Consider the following 21,314-nt stretch of genomic DNA (forward strand, 5'->3'; position numbering starts at 1 on the left):
ATGATCAGGTGCTGACATTAAGCTGTGAATCCATAATTTCGAAAACTCTTCCTGAGCAAGCAATCAGCTGAGAGTTGACGAACCATGCCTAAACCTGGAAAGTCCCGGGCTAAGCAGCCATCGCCTCTACTGTCATCGGAGAGGACCACACTGTATGCCAAAATGGAAGAAGAAAAAATTGAGATGAAGGAAAGTTTGGGGAGCGGAGACAGTGAGTGCGAGGTGGAAACCCGGCTCAACCAGACAGAGTTAGAAAGTGCCCTCCACTCCCTCAATTTTGTGAGAGAACCTCAGTCGCCGAGCGTTATCATTGAAAAACCACACAGGTGGGACCTTCCCAGATCGGTGCCAGAGAAGAAGAGGGAAGACCCCCTCCACCTGTGGAAGCGCAAGTAAGGGTGCAGAGTCCAGGGTTGCATGGAACCATTCCAGACCCGAATGGAACTCCGCAAGACATGCAGAATTTGGAGGCAAGGATGTCTGCCATGGAAGTGGTGTTGCAGCAGGTATCAAGAACCCTGGAGACCGTGGCGTACCCCTTGGCAGGAATCTCAACTCAGCTGTCCAGGGCGGAGTCGTCAGACTCACGAGGAAGACGGCGTACTCTAACCCCAACCCGGGATTTCAAGTCCCCAGTGAGGCACAGGCAGAGTAGGGGCCACCCAGAAAGCCAAGGAGATTGGGGAAAAGCGCTGCCCAGCGGGGCGACACAGGGCACAATCCCAAAGGACATACAAGTTAAGTTCGATGGAGACCCATGACAGTTGGCGTTCTTCCTGACCAACGTGTCCATGTACATATGGCTCTTGCTTCCCCACTGGGTACAAGAAAGTCAGCCAGGTGGGCGCCAGACTCAGGGGACTGGCTGCTGAATGGTTTGTGCAATTGCTCGATGCCATGGCCCCAGAGCTGGGTAGCCTGCGAGAGTTCATGAGGGCACTGAGAGACCGGTTCGAGGACCCACTGGACAAGATGAGAGCGAAGACAGGTATCCAGCAACTTAGGCAAGGGGGAAGAACTGTGGCGGAGTATGCCATGGAGTCCAAGGCTCTTGCTGGAAAAGTTATGGACTGGTCAGAAACCACTAAGATTGACTACTTCAAGGGGGGATTGCAGCCAGAGATTCTGAGGTGGGCACTCTGCCGCGGAGACCCCCCCACTCTGAAGGATTGGATCTGCCTTGCAGGGGAGGTAGAGAATACCCAGTACCAGTTCCATTGGCAGCTCTGAGCTCAAACGATGGGGAGAAATACAGTAGCACCAAGTCAATTTCCTTTCACCCAACAAAGACAATTCCGTGACAGGGATGATGGGAAAGACCGGCCAGGGAAGAAAGGCGGCTGTTTCAAGTGCGGGAAGGACACCCACAGAGCAGCGGAATGCCCAGAAACACTGAAAGGAGCAACCAAACCAACTAAAACCCCACCAACCAGACACAAGGCAGCAGCTGCAGCCACACTGGCCCGAAAGGATCCAGAACTGAAGGCTCAAATGGAATCCGGCGAAGACTCCGAACAACAGGATCTGGAGCCGGCGGGAAACAAGTTTCACCTGTTCTAAATCATGCCTGCGAGCAGGTGGAAACTCCAGGGTGCAACATGCCTACTTCTGACATAGACAAAGAAGACCCTTTGGTGAGTGATGATTGCCCCACCTTGTTGGTGAAAGTAGAATTAAAAAATTTAAGGACCCGGCACCAAGCCATTTTGACAGCAATGTTAGACTCGGGGTGCACAAAATGCTTAATACACTCTGCCCTCATTGACACACTGAGCCTTAAAACCAAGAGACTTAAAAATCCCATTATTTTCACTCAGTTGCTCATGGGGGTCCCGTGGCTCAGTTGCTCACGGGGGTCCCATGGAATTCCGGACTGAGACTTTGGCCATGAGGTTGGGGGGGCATAAAGAAACCTTGCAATTCATTGTAGCCCCTCTTGCCAACTATTCTATTATACTAGGACTCCCGTGGCTAAAGAGCAGAAAGCCACAGATCGATTGGGAATCAGGTGCCTTGTTGTTTAACAATGGAGTTGGCAACCTCTTTTCTGTACTCCAACCAGGGGGGGGAGGTGGCTGGCACACTTCTCAACCAGACACCCCCGCCTGAATCTTTGGCACAACCCGACATTCTGCCTGAAGACTTTATTGATGTCTTCGATGAGAAAGAGTGAGACCAGTTGCCTCCTCACAGAAAAATGGACTGTGCCATTGAAATAGACCCAAAGGCTAAACTACCTAAGCCTAAAATGTATGCCATGTCCGAGACTGAAAAACATGTTCTCAGAGAATTTGACAAAAACTTAGTGCGGGGGTTCACTTAGCCTGCCAATTCGCCTTTGGCTTCCCCAGTGCTTTTTCGGGCGAAAAAAGATGGCTCTCTGCACGGACTACCATGGGATAAATGCCATCTCAATTAATAATCAATACCCTCTTCCCTTAATAAAGGACATGCTCTCGCACCTATTGAAGGGGAAGGTGTTTACCAAACTTGACCTCAGAGAAGCCTACTTTAGGATTCGGATTCAGGAGGGGGATGAATGGAAAAGCGTTTAACTGCCCTCTTGGTTCCTATCAGTACATGGTCCTCCCATTTGGGTTGGCAGGGGCCCCTAAAGTGTTTATGCAATATATCAATGAGGTCCTCCACAAGCATTTGTACAAAGGGGTCCTGGTTTACTTAGTTGACATTTTGATTTATTCTGACAGCTTCAAAGATCACATTCAGCTTGTTAAGAAAGTCTCACGCAAACTGAGAGATGCTAGACTGTATGCCAAGCTCTCTAAATGCGAGTTCCACAAGTCTCAACAGGACTATTTGGGCTATCGTATTTCTTCAAAGGGGGTTGAAATGGATCCTGCCAAAATGCAAGACATCATGGGGTGGGAACCCCCTTGCACCAGGCGTCAACTTCAAAGTTTTCTAGGCTTCATGAATTTCTATAGAAATTTCATCCCCCAATTTGCTCAAATTGCTTTGCCTCTCACTGACTTGTTAAAAACTAGGGGGAGGGGAGAAACCCGCAAAGTTACCTCCCCTGGAGCCAAACTTACATGGACTTCTGAATGTCAAACAGCTTTTGACAAATGGAAATTGCTCTTTACGAAGGAGCCCATTCTCGCCCACCCAGACCCAACTCGCCCCTTTATTGTACAAGCAGATGCTTCTGACTCAGCTATTGGGGCAGTTTTAGTTCAAAAGGATGAAACAGGATTCCCCTGTCCCTGCGCTTACCTCTCATGCAAATTTTCTGACTCTGAGCGCAACTGGCCGATTTGGGAAAAAGAGGCTTTTGCTGTAAAAACTGCTCTCACACACTGGAGGCATTTATTAGAAGGTACTCTTTATCCTTTTGAAGTTTGGACTGATCATAAAAACCTCCAAGCTTTGCAAACTCCCAGGAAACTAAATGGCAAACAAATTCTTTAGGCTCAATTTTTTAACCGTTTTAATTTTACCCTCAACTTCCTTCCAGGGAAAAGAAACTTTTTGAAGAAACTTTCTAGCTGATACGCTTTCTCACCTGCCGCAGTATCACACAGCACAAACTCAAATTGTAGACACTGTTTTCTCCCAAAAGCAGCTTGGAGTAGCGTGCATAACACCCAGACAAGCAGTAGCTGGGAAAGTGAAAGTGCAGGCTGATTTAAAAAAGGAACTGCTTCAGGCACTACCTAATGATCCCTGGCTACAATGTAACAAAGCCCAATTAACTGAAATTGACAACATCTGGTACTCTAACAGCAAAATCTACCTTCCTGAATCTCTTCGCCAAACAATTTTGCACCGCTCCCATGATAGTAAATCTGCCAGTCATTTTGCCTTCACAAAAACTCTCCACTTGGTGAGGCGCCAATTTTGGTGGCCCTCCCTTCGTGCTGATGTGCAGTCCTACGTCACATCATGTCACGTCTGTGCCCAAGCAAAGAGGAAGGGGGGGAAGCCACAAGGACTGCTACAACCTGTAGCCTCCCCAAAGGCCCCATGGAAGGAAATAGCCATGGATTTTATTGTGGATTTTCCTGAGAGTAAAAACAAGACTGTAACTTGGACTGTCATTGACTTGTTTTCCAAGCAAGCTCATTTTATACCTTGTACTAAGATCCCAACTGCTCAGCAATTGGCCAAGCTCTTTCTCATGCATATCTATAAAATTCACGGGTGTCCCATGTGTGTAATTTCTGACAGAGGCGTCCAATTTACTTCCAAATTTTTACTTCCAAATTTTGGCGCGCATTTTTGAAATTAATTGGTGTCCAGCAATCCCTCAGCTCGTCAAGCCATCTGGCCACGGACGGGGCGATTGAACGAGCTCTGTCTACTCTAGAGCAATTCTTACGCTGCTACATTAGCTTTCAACAAGACAACTGGGTGGACCTTCTACCTTTTGCTGAGGTTGCTTATAATAATGCAGTTCACCAAAGCACTGGGTTTTCCCCTTTTCACATTGTTTATGGCCAGGACTTCATTCCAATACCTGAACTCCAACTGCAATCCATGCCTGATTCCTCTGTAGCCGATTGGGCTGCACAGATTGCCACTAATTGGCTGGTTATCCGCCAGGCATTTGATCACACTCATGAAACTCAGAAAAAGTTTGCTGACCGTCACAGATGCCCGGAGTGGAAATTTAAAGTGGGAGATATGGTTTACCTTGCTACCAAATTTTTGCGCTCCCAACAACCCTCAAAGAAACTTGCTCCCAAGTTTGTTGGACCTTTTCCCATAATTAATCCTCTGACTGTTCAATTGCAATTACCCTGCATCCTAAAAAGATTTCACCCCGTTTTTCATTGCAGCTTGCTTAAACCTGCACTGGACCGTTCTAAGTGGCACCAGCCTGCAGCAACCCCTCCACCCATCATGGTCGATGGCCACCAGCATTTTGAAGTTAAAGACATTCTGGACTCTCGTTTTTTTCACAAATCTTTACAGTACTTAATTCAATGGAAGCATTTTCCAGATCCTGAGTGGGTTAATGCATGTCATGTTAATGCTCCTCTTTTAACCCAAAAGTTTCATGCTAAATATCCTTCTAAGCCCTCTCCTGCATAGTCTCATTATTTCATTTCTTTGATACTTCATTATTTTTTTAGTCTGTCTTGGGGGGGCGGTATGTCACATTCCCCGATTAAAGGTTTCACAGAAACCCTTATCAGGGCATCTCCCATCATTTCATTCTCTCATATTGCCAGATGGGAGGGGTGTGTGAAATTGGAGTGTAGAGTGGTTTATTATGGCTATGGAGCACATCAAGGATGCGAGGTTGAGATACGCCGGGAATGCCATCTGGATGGGAGGGGGAGTGACATGTTTCATAGGAAAGGGGACTAACTAAGGGGATGTAGTTTTAAATTAGGTTTGAGTGGGAAATCTTTATTCACAGCTTGCCTTCTGTATCGTTCATTACGCTTCATTAAAACAGCTAAAGGAATCCCAGCCTCCTGACTGTGTATGTGTGAATGCTCGAATGATCAGGTGCTGACATGGGTTCTCAGGAGGGCACAGTGCCTAGTCAGCCAGAGTCATCTGCTGCGGAGGTCAAAAAATTCAACATGATGGTCACAATCGTGCAATCAAAGGTGCGTCCCTGAAGCATGGAAAAAAAGCAACAGGTCTTTGATTGCACAGTCATGGCCATCCTCTTCAGTTTCTTTGATCCACCCTCAGAGAATGCCCCTGTGGCCAGCAGAGAAGTGAGAAGTCCTTACCCAAAGTAGGGGACTTTCTGTCTTTCCTAGCGATTTTCTTGAACTTTGCTGGGTGCTGGCTCTCTGATCGTGCTTCCTCTGATGCAGGGAAATTAGAAACTCGCTCTCCAAGTGGCTGATCCATCTGGAACAGAGGTGGAAGCAAGAAACACAGAAACTGAGGGTGAATTGAACTGTAGAGTCAGGACGATGACCTTGATGGCATCCTCAAGATTATGTAGGTAAAAGGGTCTGAAGCATTTTTAAAGTCCAGAATGAGAGAACATTTGAAAGTGGCTCAGGCAGACCCCTCCCTACGTCACCGGAATATAAGGCCAAGGAGGAGGGACAGCCCAATCACACCTATTGGCGCCAATCGCAATAAAAATCATTTTAGCTTTCCTGCGGAGCCAATTTCCTGGTCTGGTCTACCTGGTGGGGCTGCCAGGCGCTGCCTCAACTCCATGAGACCCCAAACTGGCTGGTGGCCCCAGCTGTAAACAGTGGGACGAGCCTGCACCAAGCTAATAATCTGCAAGACAGAGGAATCATTCTGAGCAGGACCTTCAGAAAAGAGCCTGAAGAACATCAACCCCAAGGCAGATGCAGCTTCTCAAGACAGTTGTCTAGCTGGGGCTGCTGTACAGCATTGGGTCCAAACGAGTTCCAACTGCCCTCAGGGCATGTCATCCGAAACAGGGAAAAAGAAATTCATGGTTTAATAAATTAATCAGAACTATTCTCTGCAGGCAATAGGGAACATAAGAGGGCGCAAGACATGGTCTTGGTGAATTCCCAGAGGTCCCATGGACAGAAAATGAGATTCTGGACTGGACGGCCCCAGTCATCTTATGAGGGTCTCAGCCGCATCTCTGTAGGATTTCTGGCTCTTTCCCCTTAACGGAGAAATGCTTAATTCTCTCAGGGCCTGGCACTGGGCACTAAAGGGAATCATGGCATGACAGTGACCTGGGGTGATCATCTGGATTTCTTCCTTTTTGGTAGAAATGTTTTGCTGCTTGTCCACGTAGCTTCTTCAGTCTGACCTACAGACCACTTCACCTGGATGACTGAGAATCTTCACCGACATCCTGACCCGGGGCGAGCACTCACCTCCCCCAATGGCTGGTTCTCCAGAAAGTCCTCTGCCAGCGATACGGCCTGGTTACAAGTCGAGGGTCCCTGTTCCTTGACGTGCTCCTGCATCTCCTGGGGCAGGATGGCCAGGAACTGCTCCAGGATCACCAGCTCCAGGATCTGCAACTTAGTGTATCTTCCAGGTTTTAACCACTGATGGCAGAGATCCCAAAGCTGCTTGCAAGCTTTACGGGGCCCTTCGTTCTCCTGATAGCAGAACTCACGGAAATGCTGGCGCTCCAGCTCTGCGCTGACCAGAGGCTCCTCCTGGGCGTTCTGCCGGGATCTGTCCCTGCACTCTCTCCAAGGCCTGGCCTGGAGCACGGGAGGGCTTTTCCCTGCTGCAGATTTTGCCAGGTCTTGGTCCCGGATGGATGCCAGCTGCTGGTCCAGGGCTAAAGGGATCAAAAGGAGACAATCAAGGATTTATTTCACTGTAACAAAAAAAAAAAAAAGCTGGGGGAGCTTTTTGCTATCTCTAGAGCAATGTTTCTCAGCCTTGGCCAATTTAAGATGCATGTACTTCAACCCCCAGAACTCAAGCATTTTCCTACCCTCACCTGCCTGCTGCGCAAGCTGAAGAAAAGGCCCAGCTTCTGTAAGAAACTACTGATAGGTACGGTGAGGTTTGCCTACATCGGGTCCAAAGCCCCTTTGATCACGAGGGATCTGAACAGAGGCAGTCCTCATTTAGTGACTGCCTCATTTAGTAACTGTTCACAATTACAACGGTGATGAAAAGGTAACTTTACGACCAATCCTCGCATTTATGACCTTCACAGGTCTGTAAAGCCAAGGGAAGCTTAAGTCAGATCGTAAGGACAGCCATGGTTTCACATAGCGACTGCTTTGCTTAATGACCAAGTAGCCAGTCCCCACTGCAGTCGCTCAACGAGGATTAGCTGTACTGCTCACTTCTACACCCAATGTATGTATTTCCCTTTCTTCATGATTTACAATTTGGTAATTGTATGAACTAAGACAGTTAAAAGTCTCTGTGTTCTATCAAAGTTTGATCAAAAGGCCAGACCAACCTGGGCATCTCGTAGTCTAATTCTACTTTAAAAGGCTTCCAACCAAGAGACTTTTAAATAAAGATACTTCCAGACTACAGTGGCATGGTCAGAAGAGTCAAGATGGCGACTGCAAATGGGTCATTTGAAGCTGTACCCATTTTTTACACACGTTACATAAACTGTGAGGATGACTGCACCATCGCGGCCATCCTTTTGACTTTTCTGACCATCTCTTGTGGCTCCCCGGCTAGACACATCCTCCGCTGTCTTACTTCTGAATTTGGCTTGATTCTTTCACGTGTTAAATGAGTTTTTCCTGCCTGGCGACATAATCAAGGGAAGGCGGTTGTTCCCTTCCTTCAGAGACTCAGGCTGGGAAGGCAATGGGGCTGCTGGTTACCTGGGCTGGCGGGAAGAGAGTAGGAATGCTCCAGGCCCACGACGTCACTACCGGGCGAGGGCGCACTGGCATCGCTTTCCACTTTTAACAGACTCCTCGGCTGAGTATCGGGGGGCTTCCGGCGGAGAAGCGGCCGTCTCCTTTTAGTGCCCTGTAGAAGAAGTGAGACAAATTTGGAGAGGGGCTCCAGCGAATACAGCCAGCTGTGTTGCGCAGCTGCCAGCCAGAGGGTTTTAGGAAGTGCACCAACGGAAAGAAAAGGCAACGGATCTCCTTCTGGTTCACGATCTTCAAGGCCCACTGCTCTGATTCTGGAGGTGGCGTCTTGCCATCGGCAGCCACGTCGTCGATGGATTTTGAAAGCCATCTCAGGTGAAGGGCATCCCTAACTCAGCACTCTGTCAAGGGAAGCTTCCTTTTGGCAGGCCTGAATTGCCCCATGTTTTGTTTCTCCCCAATTATTAACACTATGAGAAAGGGGGGGGGGACAAAACCCTTCTCTCAGCCCTCATTTGCCATCAGGCATGCCTAAGGGGAAGGGTCAAAGAAGATGGTGGCTGCCACCCTGCAACCACAGCCCTACCCATTTTCATGTACGTAACACAATCCAGGTAAAAAGGGCAGAGCTTCGATCATGTGGTCATGATCAGTGTCTTTTTTCAACCCCCCTGAACCCCTCTGCCAGACATAATCGTATACAGGTGGTCCTCACTTAACATCCACTCATTCGGCAACTGTTCGAAGTTATTATTATTTTTTGGTAATAGCTTTATTAAGAATTCCATTATATAAATAAAACTAACAAAAACTACAAAAGGTGAAAAACACAAAAAATAAACAAAAAGTATAGAAATAAAAAAGTGCAGAGGAAAAAAAAGGAAGAAGAAAAAGGAAGAAGAAATCCCCCACTTCATCCCCAGCAAGTACAGTTAACATTAACAGCTTATCACCCTCTCTTAAAATACAACCAATCATTTCTTCATCCCAAATCCCCACCCCATTCTCTATAAATAAATCTTTAAAACCTCATCACTCCATCTTAATCTGCAAAAGTTTATTAAGGGTTAAGACGGAACAATGTAACTATTGCAAAGTGACCATTCAAAGTTATGATGGGGCTGAACGAGGGATACTTACGACGAGTCCTCGTAGTTGTGGCCATCAGTGTCCCCATGTTCACACTTTCACGATTCGGGCACTCGGCAACTGGCTCACCATTACAACAGTCACAGCGTCCTGCGGTCATGAGATCACCATTTGCGACCTTCGCAGCCAGCTTCCAACAAGCAAAATCAATGGGGAAGCCAGCATGAGGTCGCAAATGGTGATCACGTGGCTATGGGATGCTGCAACCATATGGGATTCGCCTAACGACGGCAACTTGGACTGCTGGAAGTTGGTGTGGGCACATGATGCAATGCGCTTAGCAACGGCATTCCTGGTCCCAATTCCGTTGGTAAGTGAAGACTACCTACACTGTATATCTCTAGCATGTTTCTCTCGCCTGCCTCAAATCAAGCTGAAAAGGAGCTGCAATCTTGCCTCGCTAAGGCAATGCTTTCAGCTCTTTAATCATTCTAACGGCCCATTTTTGTACTATTTTCCAGTTCCTTTGTTTGTGCTTCCCAAAAAGGGTACATCGTCCGCCAGTACAATCTCATACGCGACTTATATACAGGAACTACAAAGTTGGCATTTGATTGAACACGAATCTAAGCCTTTGCCCTTCATTTTCCCTTAAGCAGCCACACAAATGAGCCAACATTCATCCTGAACTGGCCAGTGTGATTCCAAGATATGTTTCTGGATCAGGATTAATCACTGTATTTAAAAAATATATATTATTTTATAATAGAATTATTCTTTTGTATTTCACTCTTTCATCTTAAAGTAGCAAATGCAAAAGAAAGAAGTCTATGCTGAAGAGTGATAATACAGTGAAGAAAAAAACCCTAAATATATTACGGCGGTTAAACAAAACATCACCAAAAAATTAACAGAAAGAGAAGACTCATATAGTATCTATTAATATGCATATGGTATTCAGTTGTTAGATCATCATTAAATCTGGACCGTACAGCGACACAGTGTGTCACATACTCATTTCTGGAGTGCAAAGGCTTTTCTAAAATAGTTAATAAGCTCATTTTCTAGATCCCTTCTCTAAAATCAGGACAGTGACTTTCTTTCCAGCGACCTAGGATTATCCTCTTTGCCACATAAAGTCAAAGCTCTTCATAAGATCACAAATTCCCTATTTTAGGTCCCATTAATGTCTAAGTTAGTAATAAAAAGTGGCACAACCTGTATTGTGGGCCTGAAAACTTTCCCACACACAGTTTCAAGCGTCTAAAAATGTTCTTTCTCCTTAGAAATGGAAACCGCAACACGGCAAATGGATGGACGTGGTACATGCGACACAACAGGCCAAACCTTTCTTACTCAGCTTTGAAATCACAGCAAGGTTTGTAAGACGCTTTTCCAAGGAAGCGTTTAGGGAAGGGTATGAGTGAAACAACTTCTGGTTACTTCTAACAGTATAGCAGAACCAGCCCCAGTGGCTTTACCTTCCTCTGTCGCTCGGGTATATTAAAAACGGTCGGAATCGCTTCTGGCTTGAGGTATCGCCGACCGGAAGCCACATTTTCAAGGTAATCAGTCTCGCAAAAATGTTCTGAGCAGATCACGTGGTGTCGCGTAGGAGTGAAATTCTTCCGTCGGATGTTCCAAACCCACTTTTTTAACACATCTTTTTTTCCCAGCGGAAACCTATTGGCAAGTAACAACACAAGAAGGATAACGATGGCAAGGAAAACAGTAACGACATTAACAATAGCGCCAACAGTAAGAACAAGCAGCAGCAGTTGTTGCAGGGTGCGGCTACTGCTGAGGACAAGTGTGAGGGGGCGGGGCTAAGTGGTGCATTTGGAGCTTTTCTGTATAAAATGGCTTTTTTGCTGCGTTCTTCTGGCTTGCACAGCCCAACTGGATCTTCCTCCCTTCCAGCTGCTTCTCAAAATTTCCCGTTTTTTCCCACAGCCAAACTTAAGGGAGGGACGACCGTCTTTCCCTTCCAGGGCCAGCCACATGCAGCTGAGCCGGGACTGTCTCACACGTATAGAAATATCTGACGAATATGACGATATTCATAGATAAATATGATGAACAAATAAATAAACAGAATTTGGATAACTAACAATAACAGAGCTGGCGTTAGAAATACAAGCAAGCATCCCCTGAAGCAGAGGATTCTGTACTTGTGCCACAACTTGGGGGTTTCAGTGATTTATATGTTTTAATATACTCTTATTTTTATAAAAAAACAATTAAAATTATTTTAATTTAAATTATTTTAATTTAAATGGCATGCACTTAATTTTAATTATTACACCCACAGAGACACACAGCAAAACAAAAGGTATGGAAATGAACGGTTTGAACAGGTGCAAATATCACATCAGCATAGATACTTCTGGATAAGCCGAGAACTTAGGTCCCAAACTAGATGCCCAAAATTGGGTTCAGCTTCTCTGCAGATGAGCTTATCGGCAAATATATGCATTAATACTTTTTTTAAAGTACTTGTATATACTTGCTGATAAATCCATCCACAGATAAGCTGACCCTTGAATTTTTAACCAAAATACCATGAAAAATGCACCACCTGCAGATAAGCCAATTGTGAAAATTAAAACATACAAAAATTTCGAGGATCTGCTATCTGTTGGTAGCTGCTTTTCATGGAATCTTTGTTAAAAATTTGAAGGTCGGCTTATTTGCAAGTATTTGTGGCAATAAAGGGAATCTATCAAGTGGTAGATACAGCCCCTTCAACCTTCAGACAGAGATACAGAGGTTACATTATGTCCTGCCCCCATGAATGAGGTTCTAGATGACCTCCAGCCCTGGTGGGGGGAGGAATTCTCTAGTTTTAACCCGTGTTTAGTATTTTCACTTATATTGACCAACAGGAGGCACTACCGGTAATCCTCACTTAACAATGGTAATCGGGACCAGGAATTCTGTCACTAAGAGACACGGTCATTAGGCGCAACATCACATAATCACCATTTGCAACCTCCTGCCAGCTTCCCCGTTCACTTTGTCAGAAGCTGCAAATGGCAATCATGTGACCGCGGGACACTGTGACGGCCACAACTACGAGGACCCATCGTACATCCCCCTCATTCAACGCCACTGTAACTTCAAATGGTTGCTGAATGACTGGATGTTAAACGAGGACTACCTGTATATGGCTGGTTCCATCCTACATGAAACATCTACCTGGCTAGTTTCATCTAATACTGTACTCTAACCAAGGAACCACCAAGGAGGAAACCAGATGTTTGCCTCGGGGAGATCAGGGTCATTAATAAAGGTAGCAACTCTGCAGCATCCACAAAAAAAAGGCTCTTCACTCCTGCTCTCCTTATAGGATAGCTTTCCAAATTCAGGGACTGTGTCCAGCACAAAGCCACACAAGGCTTCAGGATAGTTCGCACTCCGAACATTTGCTACTCCCATCACCCACTCAGCCAACTTACCTGTGGAAGGAGATATTGTTGCCGAGTGAAAATTTGTTATTGCAGTTTATTGCACAGCATGATTTCACCATGACTGTGCACACCCAGAATCTATCCCACGAACTGTGGAAGGGAAAGGAGAAGCTAATGAAATGTGCCAGAAAAACGTGTTCCCACTGACAGCCATGTGCCCCAAGCAAGGTCCCTCACTCTCGTACACACACATAATTTAGAAGGCCCATCCCACTACAATTCTTCTGTTGTTGTTTATTCATTTAGTCGCTTCCGACTCTTCATGACTTCATGGACCAGCCCACGCCAGAGCTTCCTGTCAGTCATCAACACCCCCAGCTCCCCCAGGGATGAGTCTGTCACCTCTAGAATATCATCCATCCACCTTGCCCTTGGGCGGCCCCTCTTCCTTTTGCCTTCCACTCTCCCCAGCATCAGCATCTTCTCCAGGGTGTCCTGTCTTCTCATTATGTGGCCAAAGTATTTCAGTTTTGCCCTTAATATCTTCTACCCACCCTCAAATCTGTCAGCATCTCCTTGTCAGCAACCTTCACTATGCTATTGGTGCACATTTCCCTCTGTTTTTTTTTATATTATTCCAAACCATGTATTTTTCCAAGCTTGCCAAGATTTTTCTGCACTTCTTGCCCACAATGGGAAAAAAACAAAAAATAAACAATTGGAGATGATTAAATAGGAGATTTCACACATCTAGAAAACAGCCAGATCTGTAGCCTTGAATTACTGCATTACCTCTTCAAAGGAGTTCAAAGGTCAGTCACCAGATTATTGTTACTGATTGCTGTATTCTTTATCTCCCATAGATTGAAGGAAATCTACAGAGGAAAAGAGACTCAGATTCTGCACTGTGAAGAGGTTCATATATTTTATGAAACCAGTTTGCTTAACCATGGTTTAAAAGGAACAAACCACTTGCCCCTGAAGAGAAGGCTGCCCCCCCTTTAGGAAAGGACTTAAAAATATCTAGGAGCATATGACATTTAACTGTTACACTATACTGACTTTTACATTTAATTTTTAAATCTTGTACATCATCTGGAGCCAGAAAAATAGGAGTTCATTTTTAAATAAAGAAAGTGAGCACCAATTGTTTGGGTTTACACAACACACTAAGAACAGCAAATATCACACCACTTTACAGCTTAGCACAAAATAAGGACTTGAGGCCACAAGAAGTAACAACATCTATTGCACCTCCTTAAGATGTGTGTCTACAAGCAGAAATATACATGCAAGCACACATCCCTGCTAAGGAACGCACTGCTGTTCACACACCTCACACATGCATGACACATCCTCGCTCCCACAAGGGCCAATGAATCTAAAGAGATATACTAACTTTTTGCAAAGAAAGATTTGTCTCACCTTTAAGTCTACCCAACTTAACTGTAATTATCCTACTTTGGATACCACATGCCAGGGCTTCTCAACCAGGGTTCCACAAGAGGTCCCTAGGGGTTCCCTGGGAGATCACGATTTATTTAAAAAATTATTTCAACTTCAGGCAACTTCACATGAAAGAGGTAAGTGTCATTCTTTATTTTTAGTTTAAGAACGCTGTTAATGCATATATACAGACCTACCCATGAAACAAATATAATAATGTTGTAACTTCTGGCCTATATTTGAGCCTGAGTGTGCAGGGGTTCCCCGAGGCCTGAAAAATATTTCGAGGGTCCCTCCAGGGTCAAAAGGTTGAGAAAGGCTGCCTTATGGTCTTAAGGAAAGAGAAGAAGAGGACGACCAACAGCAAGGGGGAAGGACTCAGTTACAGTGGCGATGGAGGGACCAATTAGAATTGATAATGTGAATAATAACACTGTCCACCTTAAAGATGACCCAAATCTCCCTCTTTAGGGAGGCACTTTTCTTGCAAACCTGATTATGTGCTGTCAAATCAGTGTCGACTCTTAGCGACCACAGAGATGGATTTCCTCCATGATCTTCTGCCCCCAACCTGGTCCTTCAGCTCTTCCAACACTGCCACTGAGCCCACCCCGCTTGCTGCTGGTCCTCCTCTTCGTCTCTTTCCTTCCACCTTTCCCGGCATCAGAGCCTCCTCCAGAGAGCGGGGTCTTCACAGAAAGCATCCAGCTCACTGTCTTTTTCAGTCCAGAGCAGGGTTGGTCGACCTGGGCGGCTTTAAGAGGTCTGGACTTCAACTCCCAGGAGTCCCCAGCCAGTACGGCTGGCTGGGGACTCCTGGGAGTTGAAGTCCAGACCTCTTAAAGCCGCCCAGGTCGACCAACCCTGCTCTAGAGACCGGCTGCGCGTTTCGCGGGCTCACCTGGTCCGTCTCCCCAGCCTGGCCCCCAAGTTGGCCACCCGGAAAAAGGCCGAGGAGCCAATGCGTTCCTTAAAGGCAGAGAGGCGACATTTGAACTCAGGATCTCCGGGGTGACAGCTCAGCCCCCGGGGCCTTTGCCCGCCGCTTTCCCCGCTTCTGCAACCCTCTCGCTCCGGAGCAGCCCCTTTTCCGGCCGCCGCTGCCTCCCCGTGGCGCTGCGCACCAGCCGCCAAACGCGACTCCGGGGCCGCCAGCAATCCGGACCGGAAGGTGCCCGCGGAATTTCTTCCCCTCCCGCATCCACCCGTTGAAAACTTCCTCCCCTTCCCCCCTCCGGGAAGCGGCGCTTCCCTCGCTCCCGTAACCGCCGCGGGGCCGAACGCCAGCGCCGGCTGCCCCTCGTGGCTGTGGATTGGGAAACGCGCGTCAAAAGCAGCGTTTGAAGGGGACGCTCTTGCACGGGTTCCGTAGGCCGCTGGGCGCAGTCAAAGCAGCCTCCGCCGCCGCGGGACACGCGTTTTGTTTTGGGGGGGGGGGGGAAAGGCGCACGTGAGAATGCAACTGAATCAGAATCTTGCAAGCTGAAACGTTGCGGGCGTGGGATGGGGGGGGCGAGAGAGGAAGGTGACCCTTGGAATAGCAAAAGGGTTGGTAAGTGTCTCTGCCCTCTTATTTATTTATCTAGCAAATTTTCATCACTGCCCATCTCCCCCCCCCCAAGGAGGAACTCTGGGCGGTTTTTTCATTTAAGACTCGTTTTAACGTAGAGGAGGAGGGTTGGATTAGAGCAAGCTCTAACGGGCGCCCTCCACATGCGTGGGAAGCCATTTACTTTCATGTATTTTATTTTCGTGTATTTTCTATCCCGCCTTTATTATTTTTACAAAGAACTCGAGGCGGCGAACATACCAGATACTCCTTCCTCCTCCCGTTTTCCCCACAACAACAACCCTGTGAGGTTCCCAGCCTGCAGTCGTTGGGAATGATGGGAGTGGGTGACCTGCCACACTTTGGAGGGTGCCGGGTTGGGAAAGGCAAGGGAGTTGGGAAGATTACCGCCCGACCTGAATTGCTGAAGCTGCAAGAAGTCTTTTAACCCCGTTTCCTGGAAGGAAACCCAATTTTAAAAAGAATTGGGTTTCCTCTCCAGTACACCAAAGCAGGCTTGGACTGTGATGATAAATGGACATGCCTGTCCATTTACAGAGAGGAAAATAACTGGCATCTGTAGTCTTTTTTCCCCCCCTTTTCAGTACAAAGGTATAGGAGACACAAATGTAAAAATAATTTGTCTGACCTTGCATAAGCTTTTGTTATCTTTGAAAGCAACCCTTGGAAATCTAACTTTTTGATGCATGCTTTGAGGAAAAAAGAAAAGTAATGGAATTGAGCAAGGCTTTGCCTCTGCAAATTCCAGAGCTGGACACACACAAACACGCACACACCCCTCCCTAGCTGAGTTCAGCCATTAACAGCTACATCTGCACGACATGCTAATCTTGATAGGTTTTAAGGTTGGTTATTCTTGGGGTGTGCAAATCTAGCCCATGCAATTTATGTATTCTGCAAACAGAAAATGAATGAATTCAGCAGCAAGGTTAAACAAGTTGTGGGAATGCATCCATCTACAACTACACTTTCATGGAGAAAATCTGCCTATGTGGTTGCTAAGAGTTGACACCAACTGCTTAAAGGAAGAAGCCATTAAAAGGGTTTATCCTTGGCCAATTGGTTATGTTCAGACAACATAACCAAGCTAGACAACTGTATTTATCCTTCTGGGTGTGTAAACCCAAACTCTGGTTAGTGAATGGACTGTACAAACACCAAAAACAAGCTGGAGTAACCTATGGTTACTACCCCATGGGTAAGTGTGTTATACAAGCACAATCACTGTGATTCCTAAATTAGATTACACTAAAATGTGGCTTCACATGATGCATGTCCCCTGCCAGTGCAAATCAGGCTTTGAGTCTTGCGTGAGTCCACTTGGTGCGGGTTGTTTGCTGATCCTTGTTTAAGAAAACAATGGCTTAGCACAGTGTTTCTCAACCTTGGCAACTTTAATAAGTGTGGACTTCAATTCCCAGAATTCTGGGAGTTGAAGTCCATACTTAAAGTTGCCAAGGTTGAGAAACACTGCTTTAGCATATTGGCTTGCACACCATCTGCAGCTGAGAAACCAGTTAAGTGAATCCTAGGATTTGTAAAAAAAAAAAAAAAAAAAAAAAAAGCTGGCCCATCAAGTAACGAAATGGAGATGCTGAGCCACAAACTAGCCCACATTTGAACATGGCCTGTTTTACAAATGCAGACAGTATGACCGATAGTTGTTTTGAAGTACCCCTACTGTGCTTAGTGCCACTGAGAAAACATGTAGTAGAGGTCATGCTGCAAAAGAGATTTGGGCTGTATGTGGGGAGGGTACCACTTTTCCATTACTAATCCAAGATCTTTTTCTTCTCTAAAATTTCAAGTACCCTGCTCCTCTATCTAATGGCAGATGGTAACAAATTGCTGACCTTGAGCATGGTAGTCTTTAAAAAGCCACCCAGGATCATGCCTGGTTAGGGTTTGGATGAGAGACCACTAGGTAATCCCACGGGGGGGGGATCAGACTGGGAAGTTGGAAGAACATCCCAGAAGATGGTTGCCAAGAAGGATGTGTCTGTGAAATTAACAGACTTTTGGCTTGACTCAATGGAGACATTGTCATTTGCTCAACTCAGAAGGCAGCATTGACCCATCCTTGACTGATTCTCCTGCCAGAAAGCTAAACAGAACCAGATCTGGTTCATATTTGGGTGGGAGATCACAAGGAAATCCTTGACTGGGAAGTTGAAAAGAACATCCAGGAGAAAGGCAGTGGCAACACCATTTCTGTTTTTTTTTGCTAAGAAAACAGTCTCTTGACTCATCTTGAGAAGCTTAAGTAGAATTGGGCAATAGCTACTTGGAGAGGAGACCATTAAGAAATTCTCGAGCCATCGATTGCCCTGGAAAGATGTTGAAAGCCACATCCCAGATGAGGCCCACCCCCTACCATAACGCTGCCAGGAAAACGGCACAGAAGTTATGAAGACTTCAGTTGGGCTCAACTATTTCGTGTTTTTCGCATCTACCTGATTCGTGGACGTCCAACTTCCGACTATCTGCATTAAAGCCACTCGTCAATGCCCCACCACCGTCTTCCCATAGAGATATAAAGATTAGCGGTGCAATATAGGCCCTCACTTCCGGCTCTCCCATGACTGATTTCTATCTCCGGGGAAGGCGCACAATCCCGCTGCCTCGGTGCCCGTTCGAGCAGGATCTGGGGAATGTGGCCCCCTCCATCAACCCTGGCTGCTACCCATGTGGGCAGGGGCTGATGGGATTGGTTCCAACCATCGTCCCTCTGAGTTTAATTTGGTTTCACTGCTTTCGCATTCTCGTGGCTTACTCATCTGGCCTTGGTTCTCCGCTTGGCGCCCGACTCCCCTTACCAATAAGAAAACGGCGCCGGCCGCGGGCAGCTTTGCGACCTGGTCTCTTTAGTGAAGCCGAATTGATCACAAACGCATCAGCCTTTCTTTCCCCCCCATTGAATCCGAAATAAAGGCGACTTTCCAGCAACACCGTCCTTTGCAGCTGGACACGAATTTATGCAAGGCAGATATTAAGCTGCAAAATTAAAAAAAAAAAAGGGGGCGCCTTTCGGGTCAGGAGAACCCACCCAGCGCGCGCCCAATTTTTTGAGCCTCTATTCGGGGCGGATCGAAACGCACAGCGGAAAGCGGTGGCAGAGCGGGCGGCACCATTTCAGACTCGCCGGGTGGGCGCCGCTTTCGCACAACCCCTTGAAAACACTACGATTTTGGAAATCAGAAAGCGAGCGCAGCCGGCCGAGCCCGCTGGACCCCCTAACACTTCCACGCAGAGTGGATGGGTCACCACAGCGTTGCAGTCAGGTGCGGCCGAAAAAAATAACAACAGGGCGCCTCCCTGCCTCGAAGTGGAACAAACCATGTTACCATTTGCGCGGGGGGGGGAGAAGAGAGGAGTCCCGGGCCTTAATCAGCCTTGGACTTTTTGGATAAATTAAGCCGGCCCAGCATCGGATCCTAAGAGCGGAAGAACCTTGTTCCTGGTTTTGGTTTTATCTCCCGTTTGGAAAGATCCCTGCGTTCTTGGGAATTCGGCCTCTCGCGTGTCGCCCGTTTGCAACAGGGGCAGAGGCGCCAGGGCGAAGGAGGCGCGGGTTCGCGGTGAGTTTCCTTGGAAAGAGGCCGGTGCGCGGGTGGGAGGGCGGCGGCGGCGCGTTCCCGAGGCGCACGGAGCCCGGGTGGCTGGTGCGCATTTCTTGGCGGGGAGGAAACGCGCGTCTCTCAACCGTAGACTTATGGAAAAGGCTAGACTGAGAGCTCCCATTGTCTGAAGAGGGGACGCTTTGCAACTGCGCGGGGAGCCATTTTGGATTATTCCCCCCCCCCCTTGTTTTCCTCCGGCTGGCGCGGAAGCGGGGGCAAAGCCGCGGGGGGTGGGAAAAAAAATAGAGGGAAGAACTTGACAGCTCGCCGGAGCCGTGGATGGGGAGGGGGCGCGGGGGAGGGGGAGGGGGAGGGACGGTGCCAACCGACACGTGCGTTGCAGCAAAGCAATGCAGCAAAAATGCTCCTTCCTCCCTGATCTCTAGTGCTGGTCCGAGTTTTCGCAGATCTGGTAGCTCTGCGATCGAAGGCGAGCTTGCTCTTCTAACGCGGGTCTTCATTCCGACGCAAACTGTATTGTGCTCAGCTAAATTAGTTAGCCTTTGGGTTCTCTTTTTTTTTGCTGCGACAGACGAGCATCAGGAGTTTGAAAACTTAGAAAGACACGCACCCGCGCAAGAAACGTCCCCATTTAGAACCCCTTTAAACCTTGCTCGGGGCTGAAAATGCGCGGCCGAGCGGTTTGCGCTCATTTGTGCCATTCTAGTGCCAAACGCCCGGGATGAGCAGAGGGGCGTACAACAACCCTGTGCTTTAGGCCATGCAGCAACCGAGATGAGGCCAAGAAAATGGGGGGAAGCTCGGCGTTGTCATTCTCGCAAAAGAGGGTGGGAGAGGGTGGTTGTGTTTCCATCCCATGCTAAGCCGGAATGTGGCTTGCTCGCTTGGGCCTCGTGAATCCCGGTCAGTTGTGGCTTAGTCAAGCCGCGGCTTCGCATTCCGCATGAATGTCAGGAGTAGTTATGCCTAGCAACCTCCTCTTTTCAGCAATTCTCCGAGCTGCCGGTTCGTGGATGAGAATCGTTACGATTGCTGGGAAATTCAGGCTGCGGTCTGTAGGAGGGGGTGGTGAAATTGATCACGCTCGTCGCTCCGGGGAGGAGCCAGGATAGTGTTTGCACGGAGGAAGAGGGAGAATTTGGAATTTTCTCCCCCTCGGAAGAGCGGAGAGAACATTGATCGCCAAAGTTAAGCGAAGATTCCTTTTCCCCAGCACTTTACGCCCGTTTTTTGTTTTGCTGCGGTGGTGATTCAGTTATGCTTTGCAATGCTACGGAAAAAGTTAATGTCCCTTTAAATATAAAATATATGAGTTTCTATTAAGTGAACAAGAAGAAAAACCCCTCTGCTGAAAAAACTCTGATGGTTTTAACAACGGCTTGTCCATCTGATCCCCCACGCTGCCGATCAGACCAAGGGAAGGTTCAGTTTGATGGCAAAGGTGTGCAGCCTTTGACATGGGTACACAAGAGGTGTGTGTGTGATACAGGCACTTCCAAGTCAAATCGGAAGCTAAGCAATTACGCATCCTTCTAGATTGTTACATCTATGGCTCTATTGCATGGTCTTTATTTCCTAGGGAGAATACTGTACGGTACAGATAGTCCTCACTTAACGACCACAGCGGGGACCGGAATTTCGGTTGCTAAGCAAAACAATCATTAAGCAAATCCGATCCAATTTCAAATCACCACAGGCGTTAAGCAAACCACATGGTCGTTAAGCAAATCACGTGGCTCCCAATTGATTTTGCTTGCCAGAAGCCGACTGGAAAGATCAAAAATGGCGATCACGTGACCACAGGACACTGCGACAGTCATAAATGCGAACCAGTCGCCAAGTGCCCAAATCGTGATCGTGTGGCTGCAGGGACGCTGCGACGGTCGTAAGTGTGAGACTTTTCTTCAGCACCGTCATAAGCCCAAACTGTCACTAAACACATGGTTGTTAAGCGAGGACTACCTGTATGTATTTTCAC

The 21,314-nt window shown here is 47.3% G+C and overlaps 1 protein-coding gene across 1 annotated transcript in view; it reads right to left on the minus strand.

The window, feature by feature from the left end:
* Nucleotides 1-12,889, minus strand: part of LOC134492055 (zinc finger protein 585A-like) — a 36,546-nt gene extending 23,657 nt beyond the window's left edge. The window contains exons 1-5 of the mRNA XM_063296173.1: nt 12,788-12,889; nt 10,811-11,012; nt 8,244-8,394; nt 6,804-7,222; nt 5,712-5,835 (exon numbers count right to left, since the gene is read on the minus strand). Of these exons, the coding sequence (XP_063152243.1) occupies nt 5,712-5,835; nt 6,804-7,222; nt 8,244-8,394; nt 10,811-11,012; nt 12,788-12,858 (967 nt within the window). The 5' untranslated portion in view covers nt 12,859-12,889. The remainder of the gene's footprint in view (nt 1-5,711; nt 5,836-6,803; nt 7,223-8,243; nt 8,395-10,810; nt 11,013-12,787) is intronic.
* Between the last annotated feature and the right edge of the window lie 8,425 nt (nt 12,890-21,314).

This window comes from Candoia aspera, chromosome 2 (genome assembly GCF_035149785.1).
Source record: "Candoia aspera isolate rCanAsp1 chromosome 2, rCanAsp1.hap2, whole genome shotgun sequence".
Lineage (NCBI taxonomy): Eukaryota > Metazoa > Chordata > Lepidosauria > Squamata > Boidae > Candoia > Candoia aspera.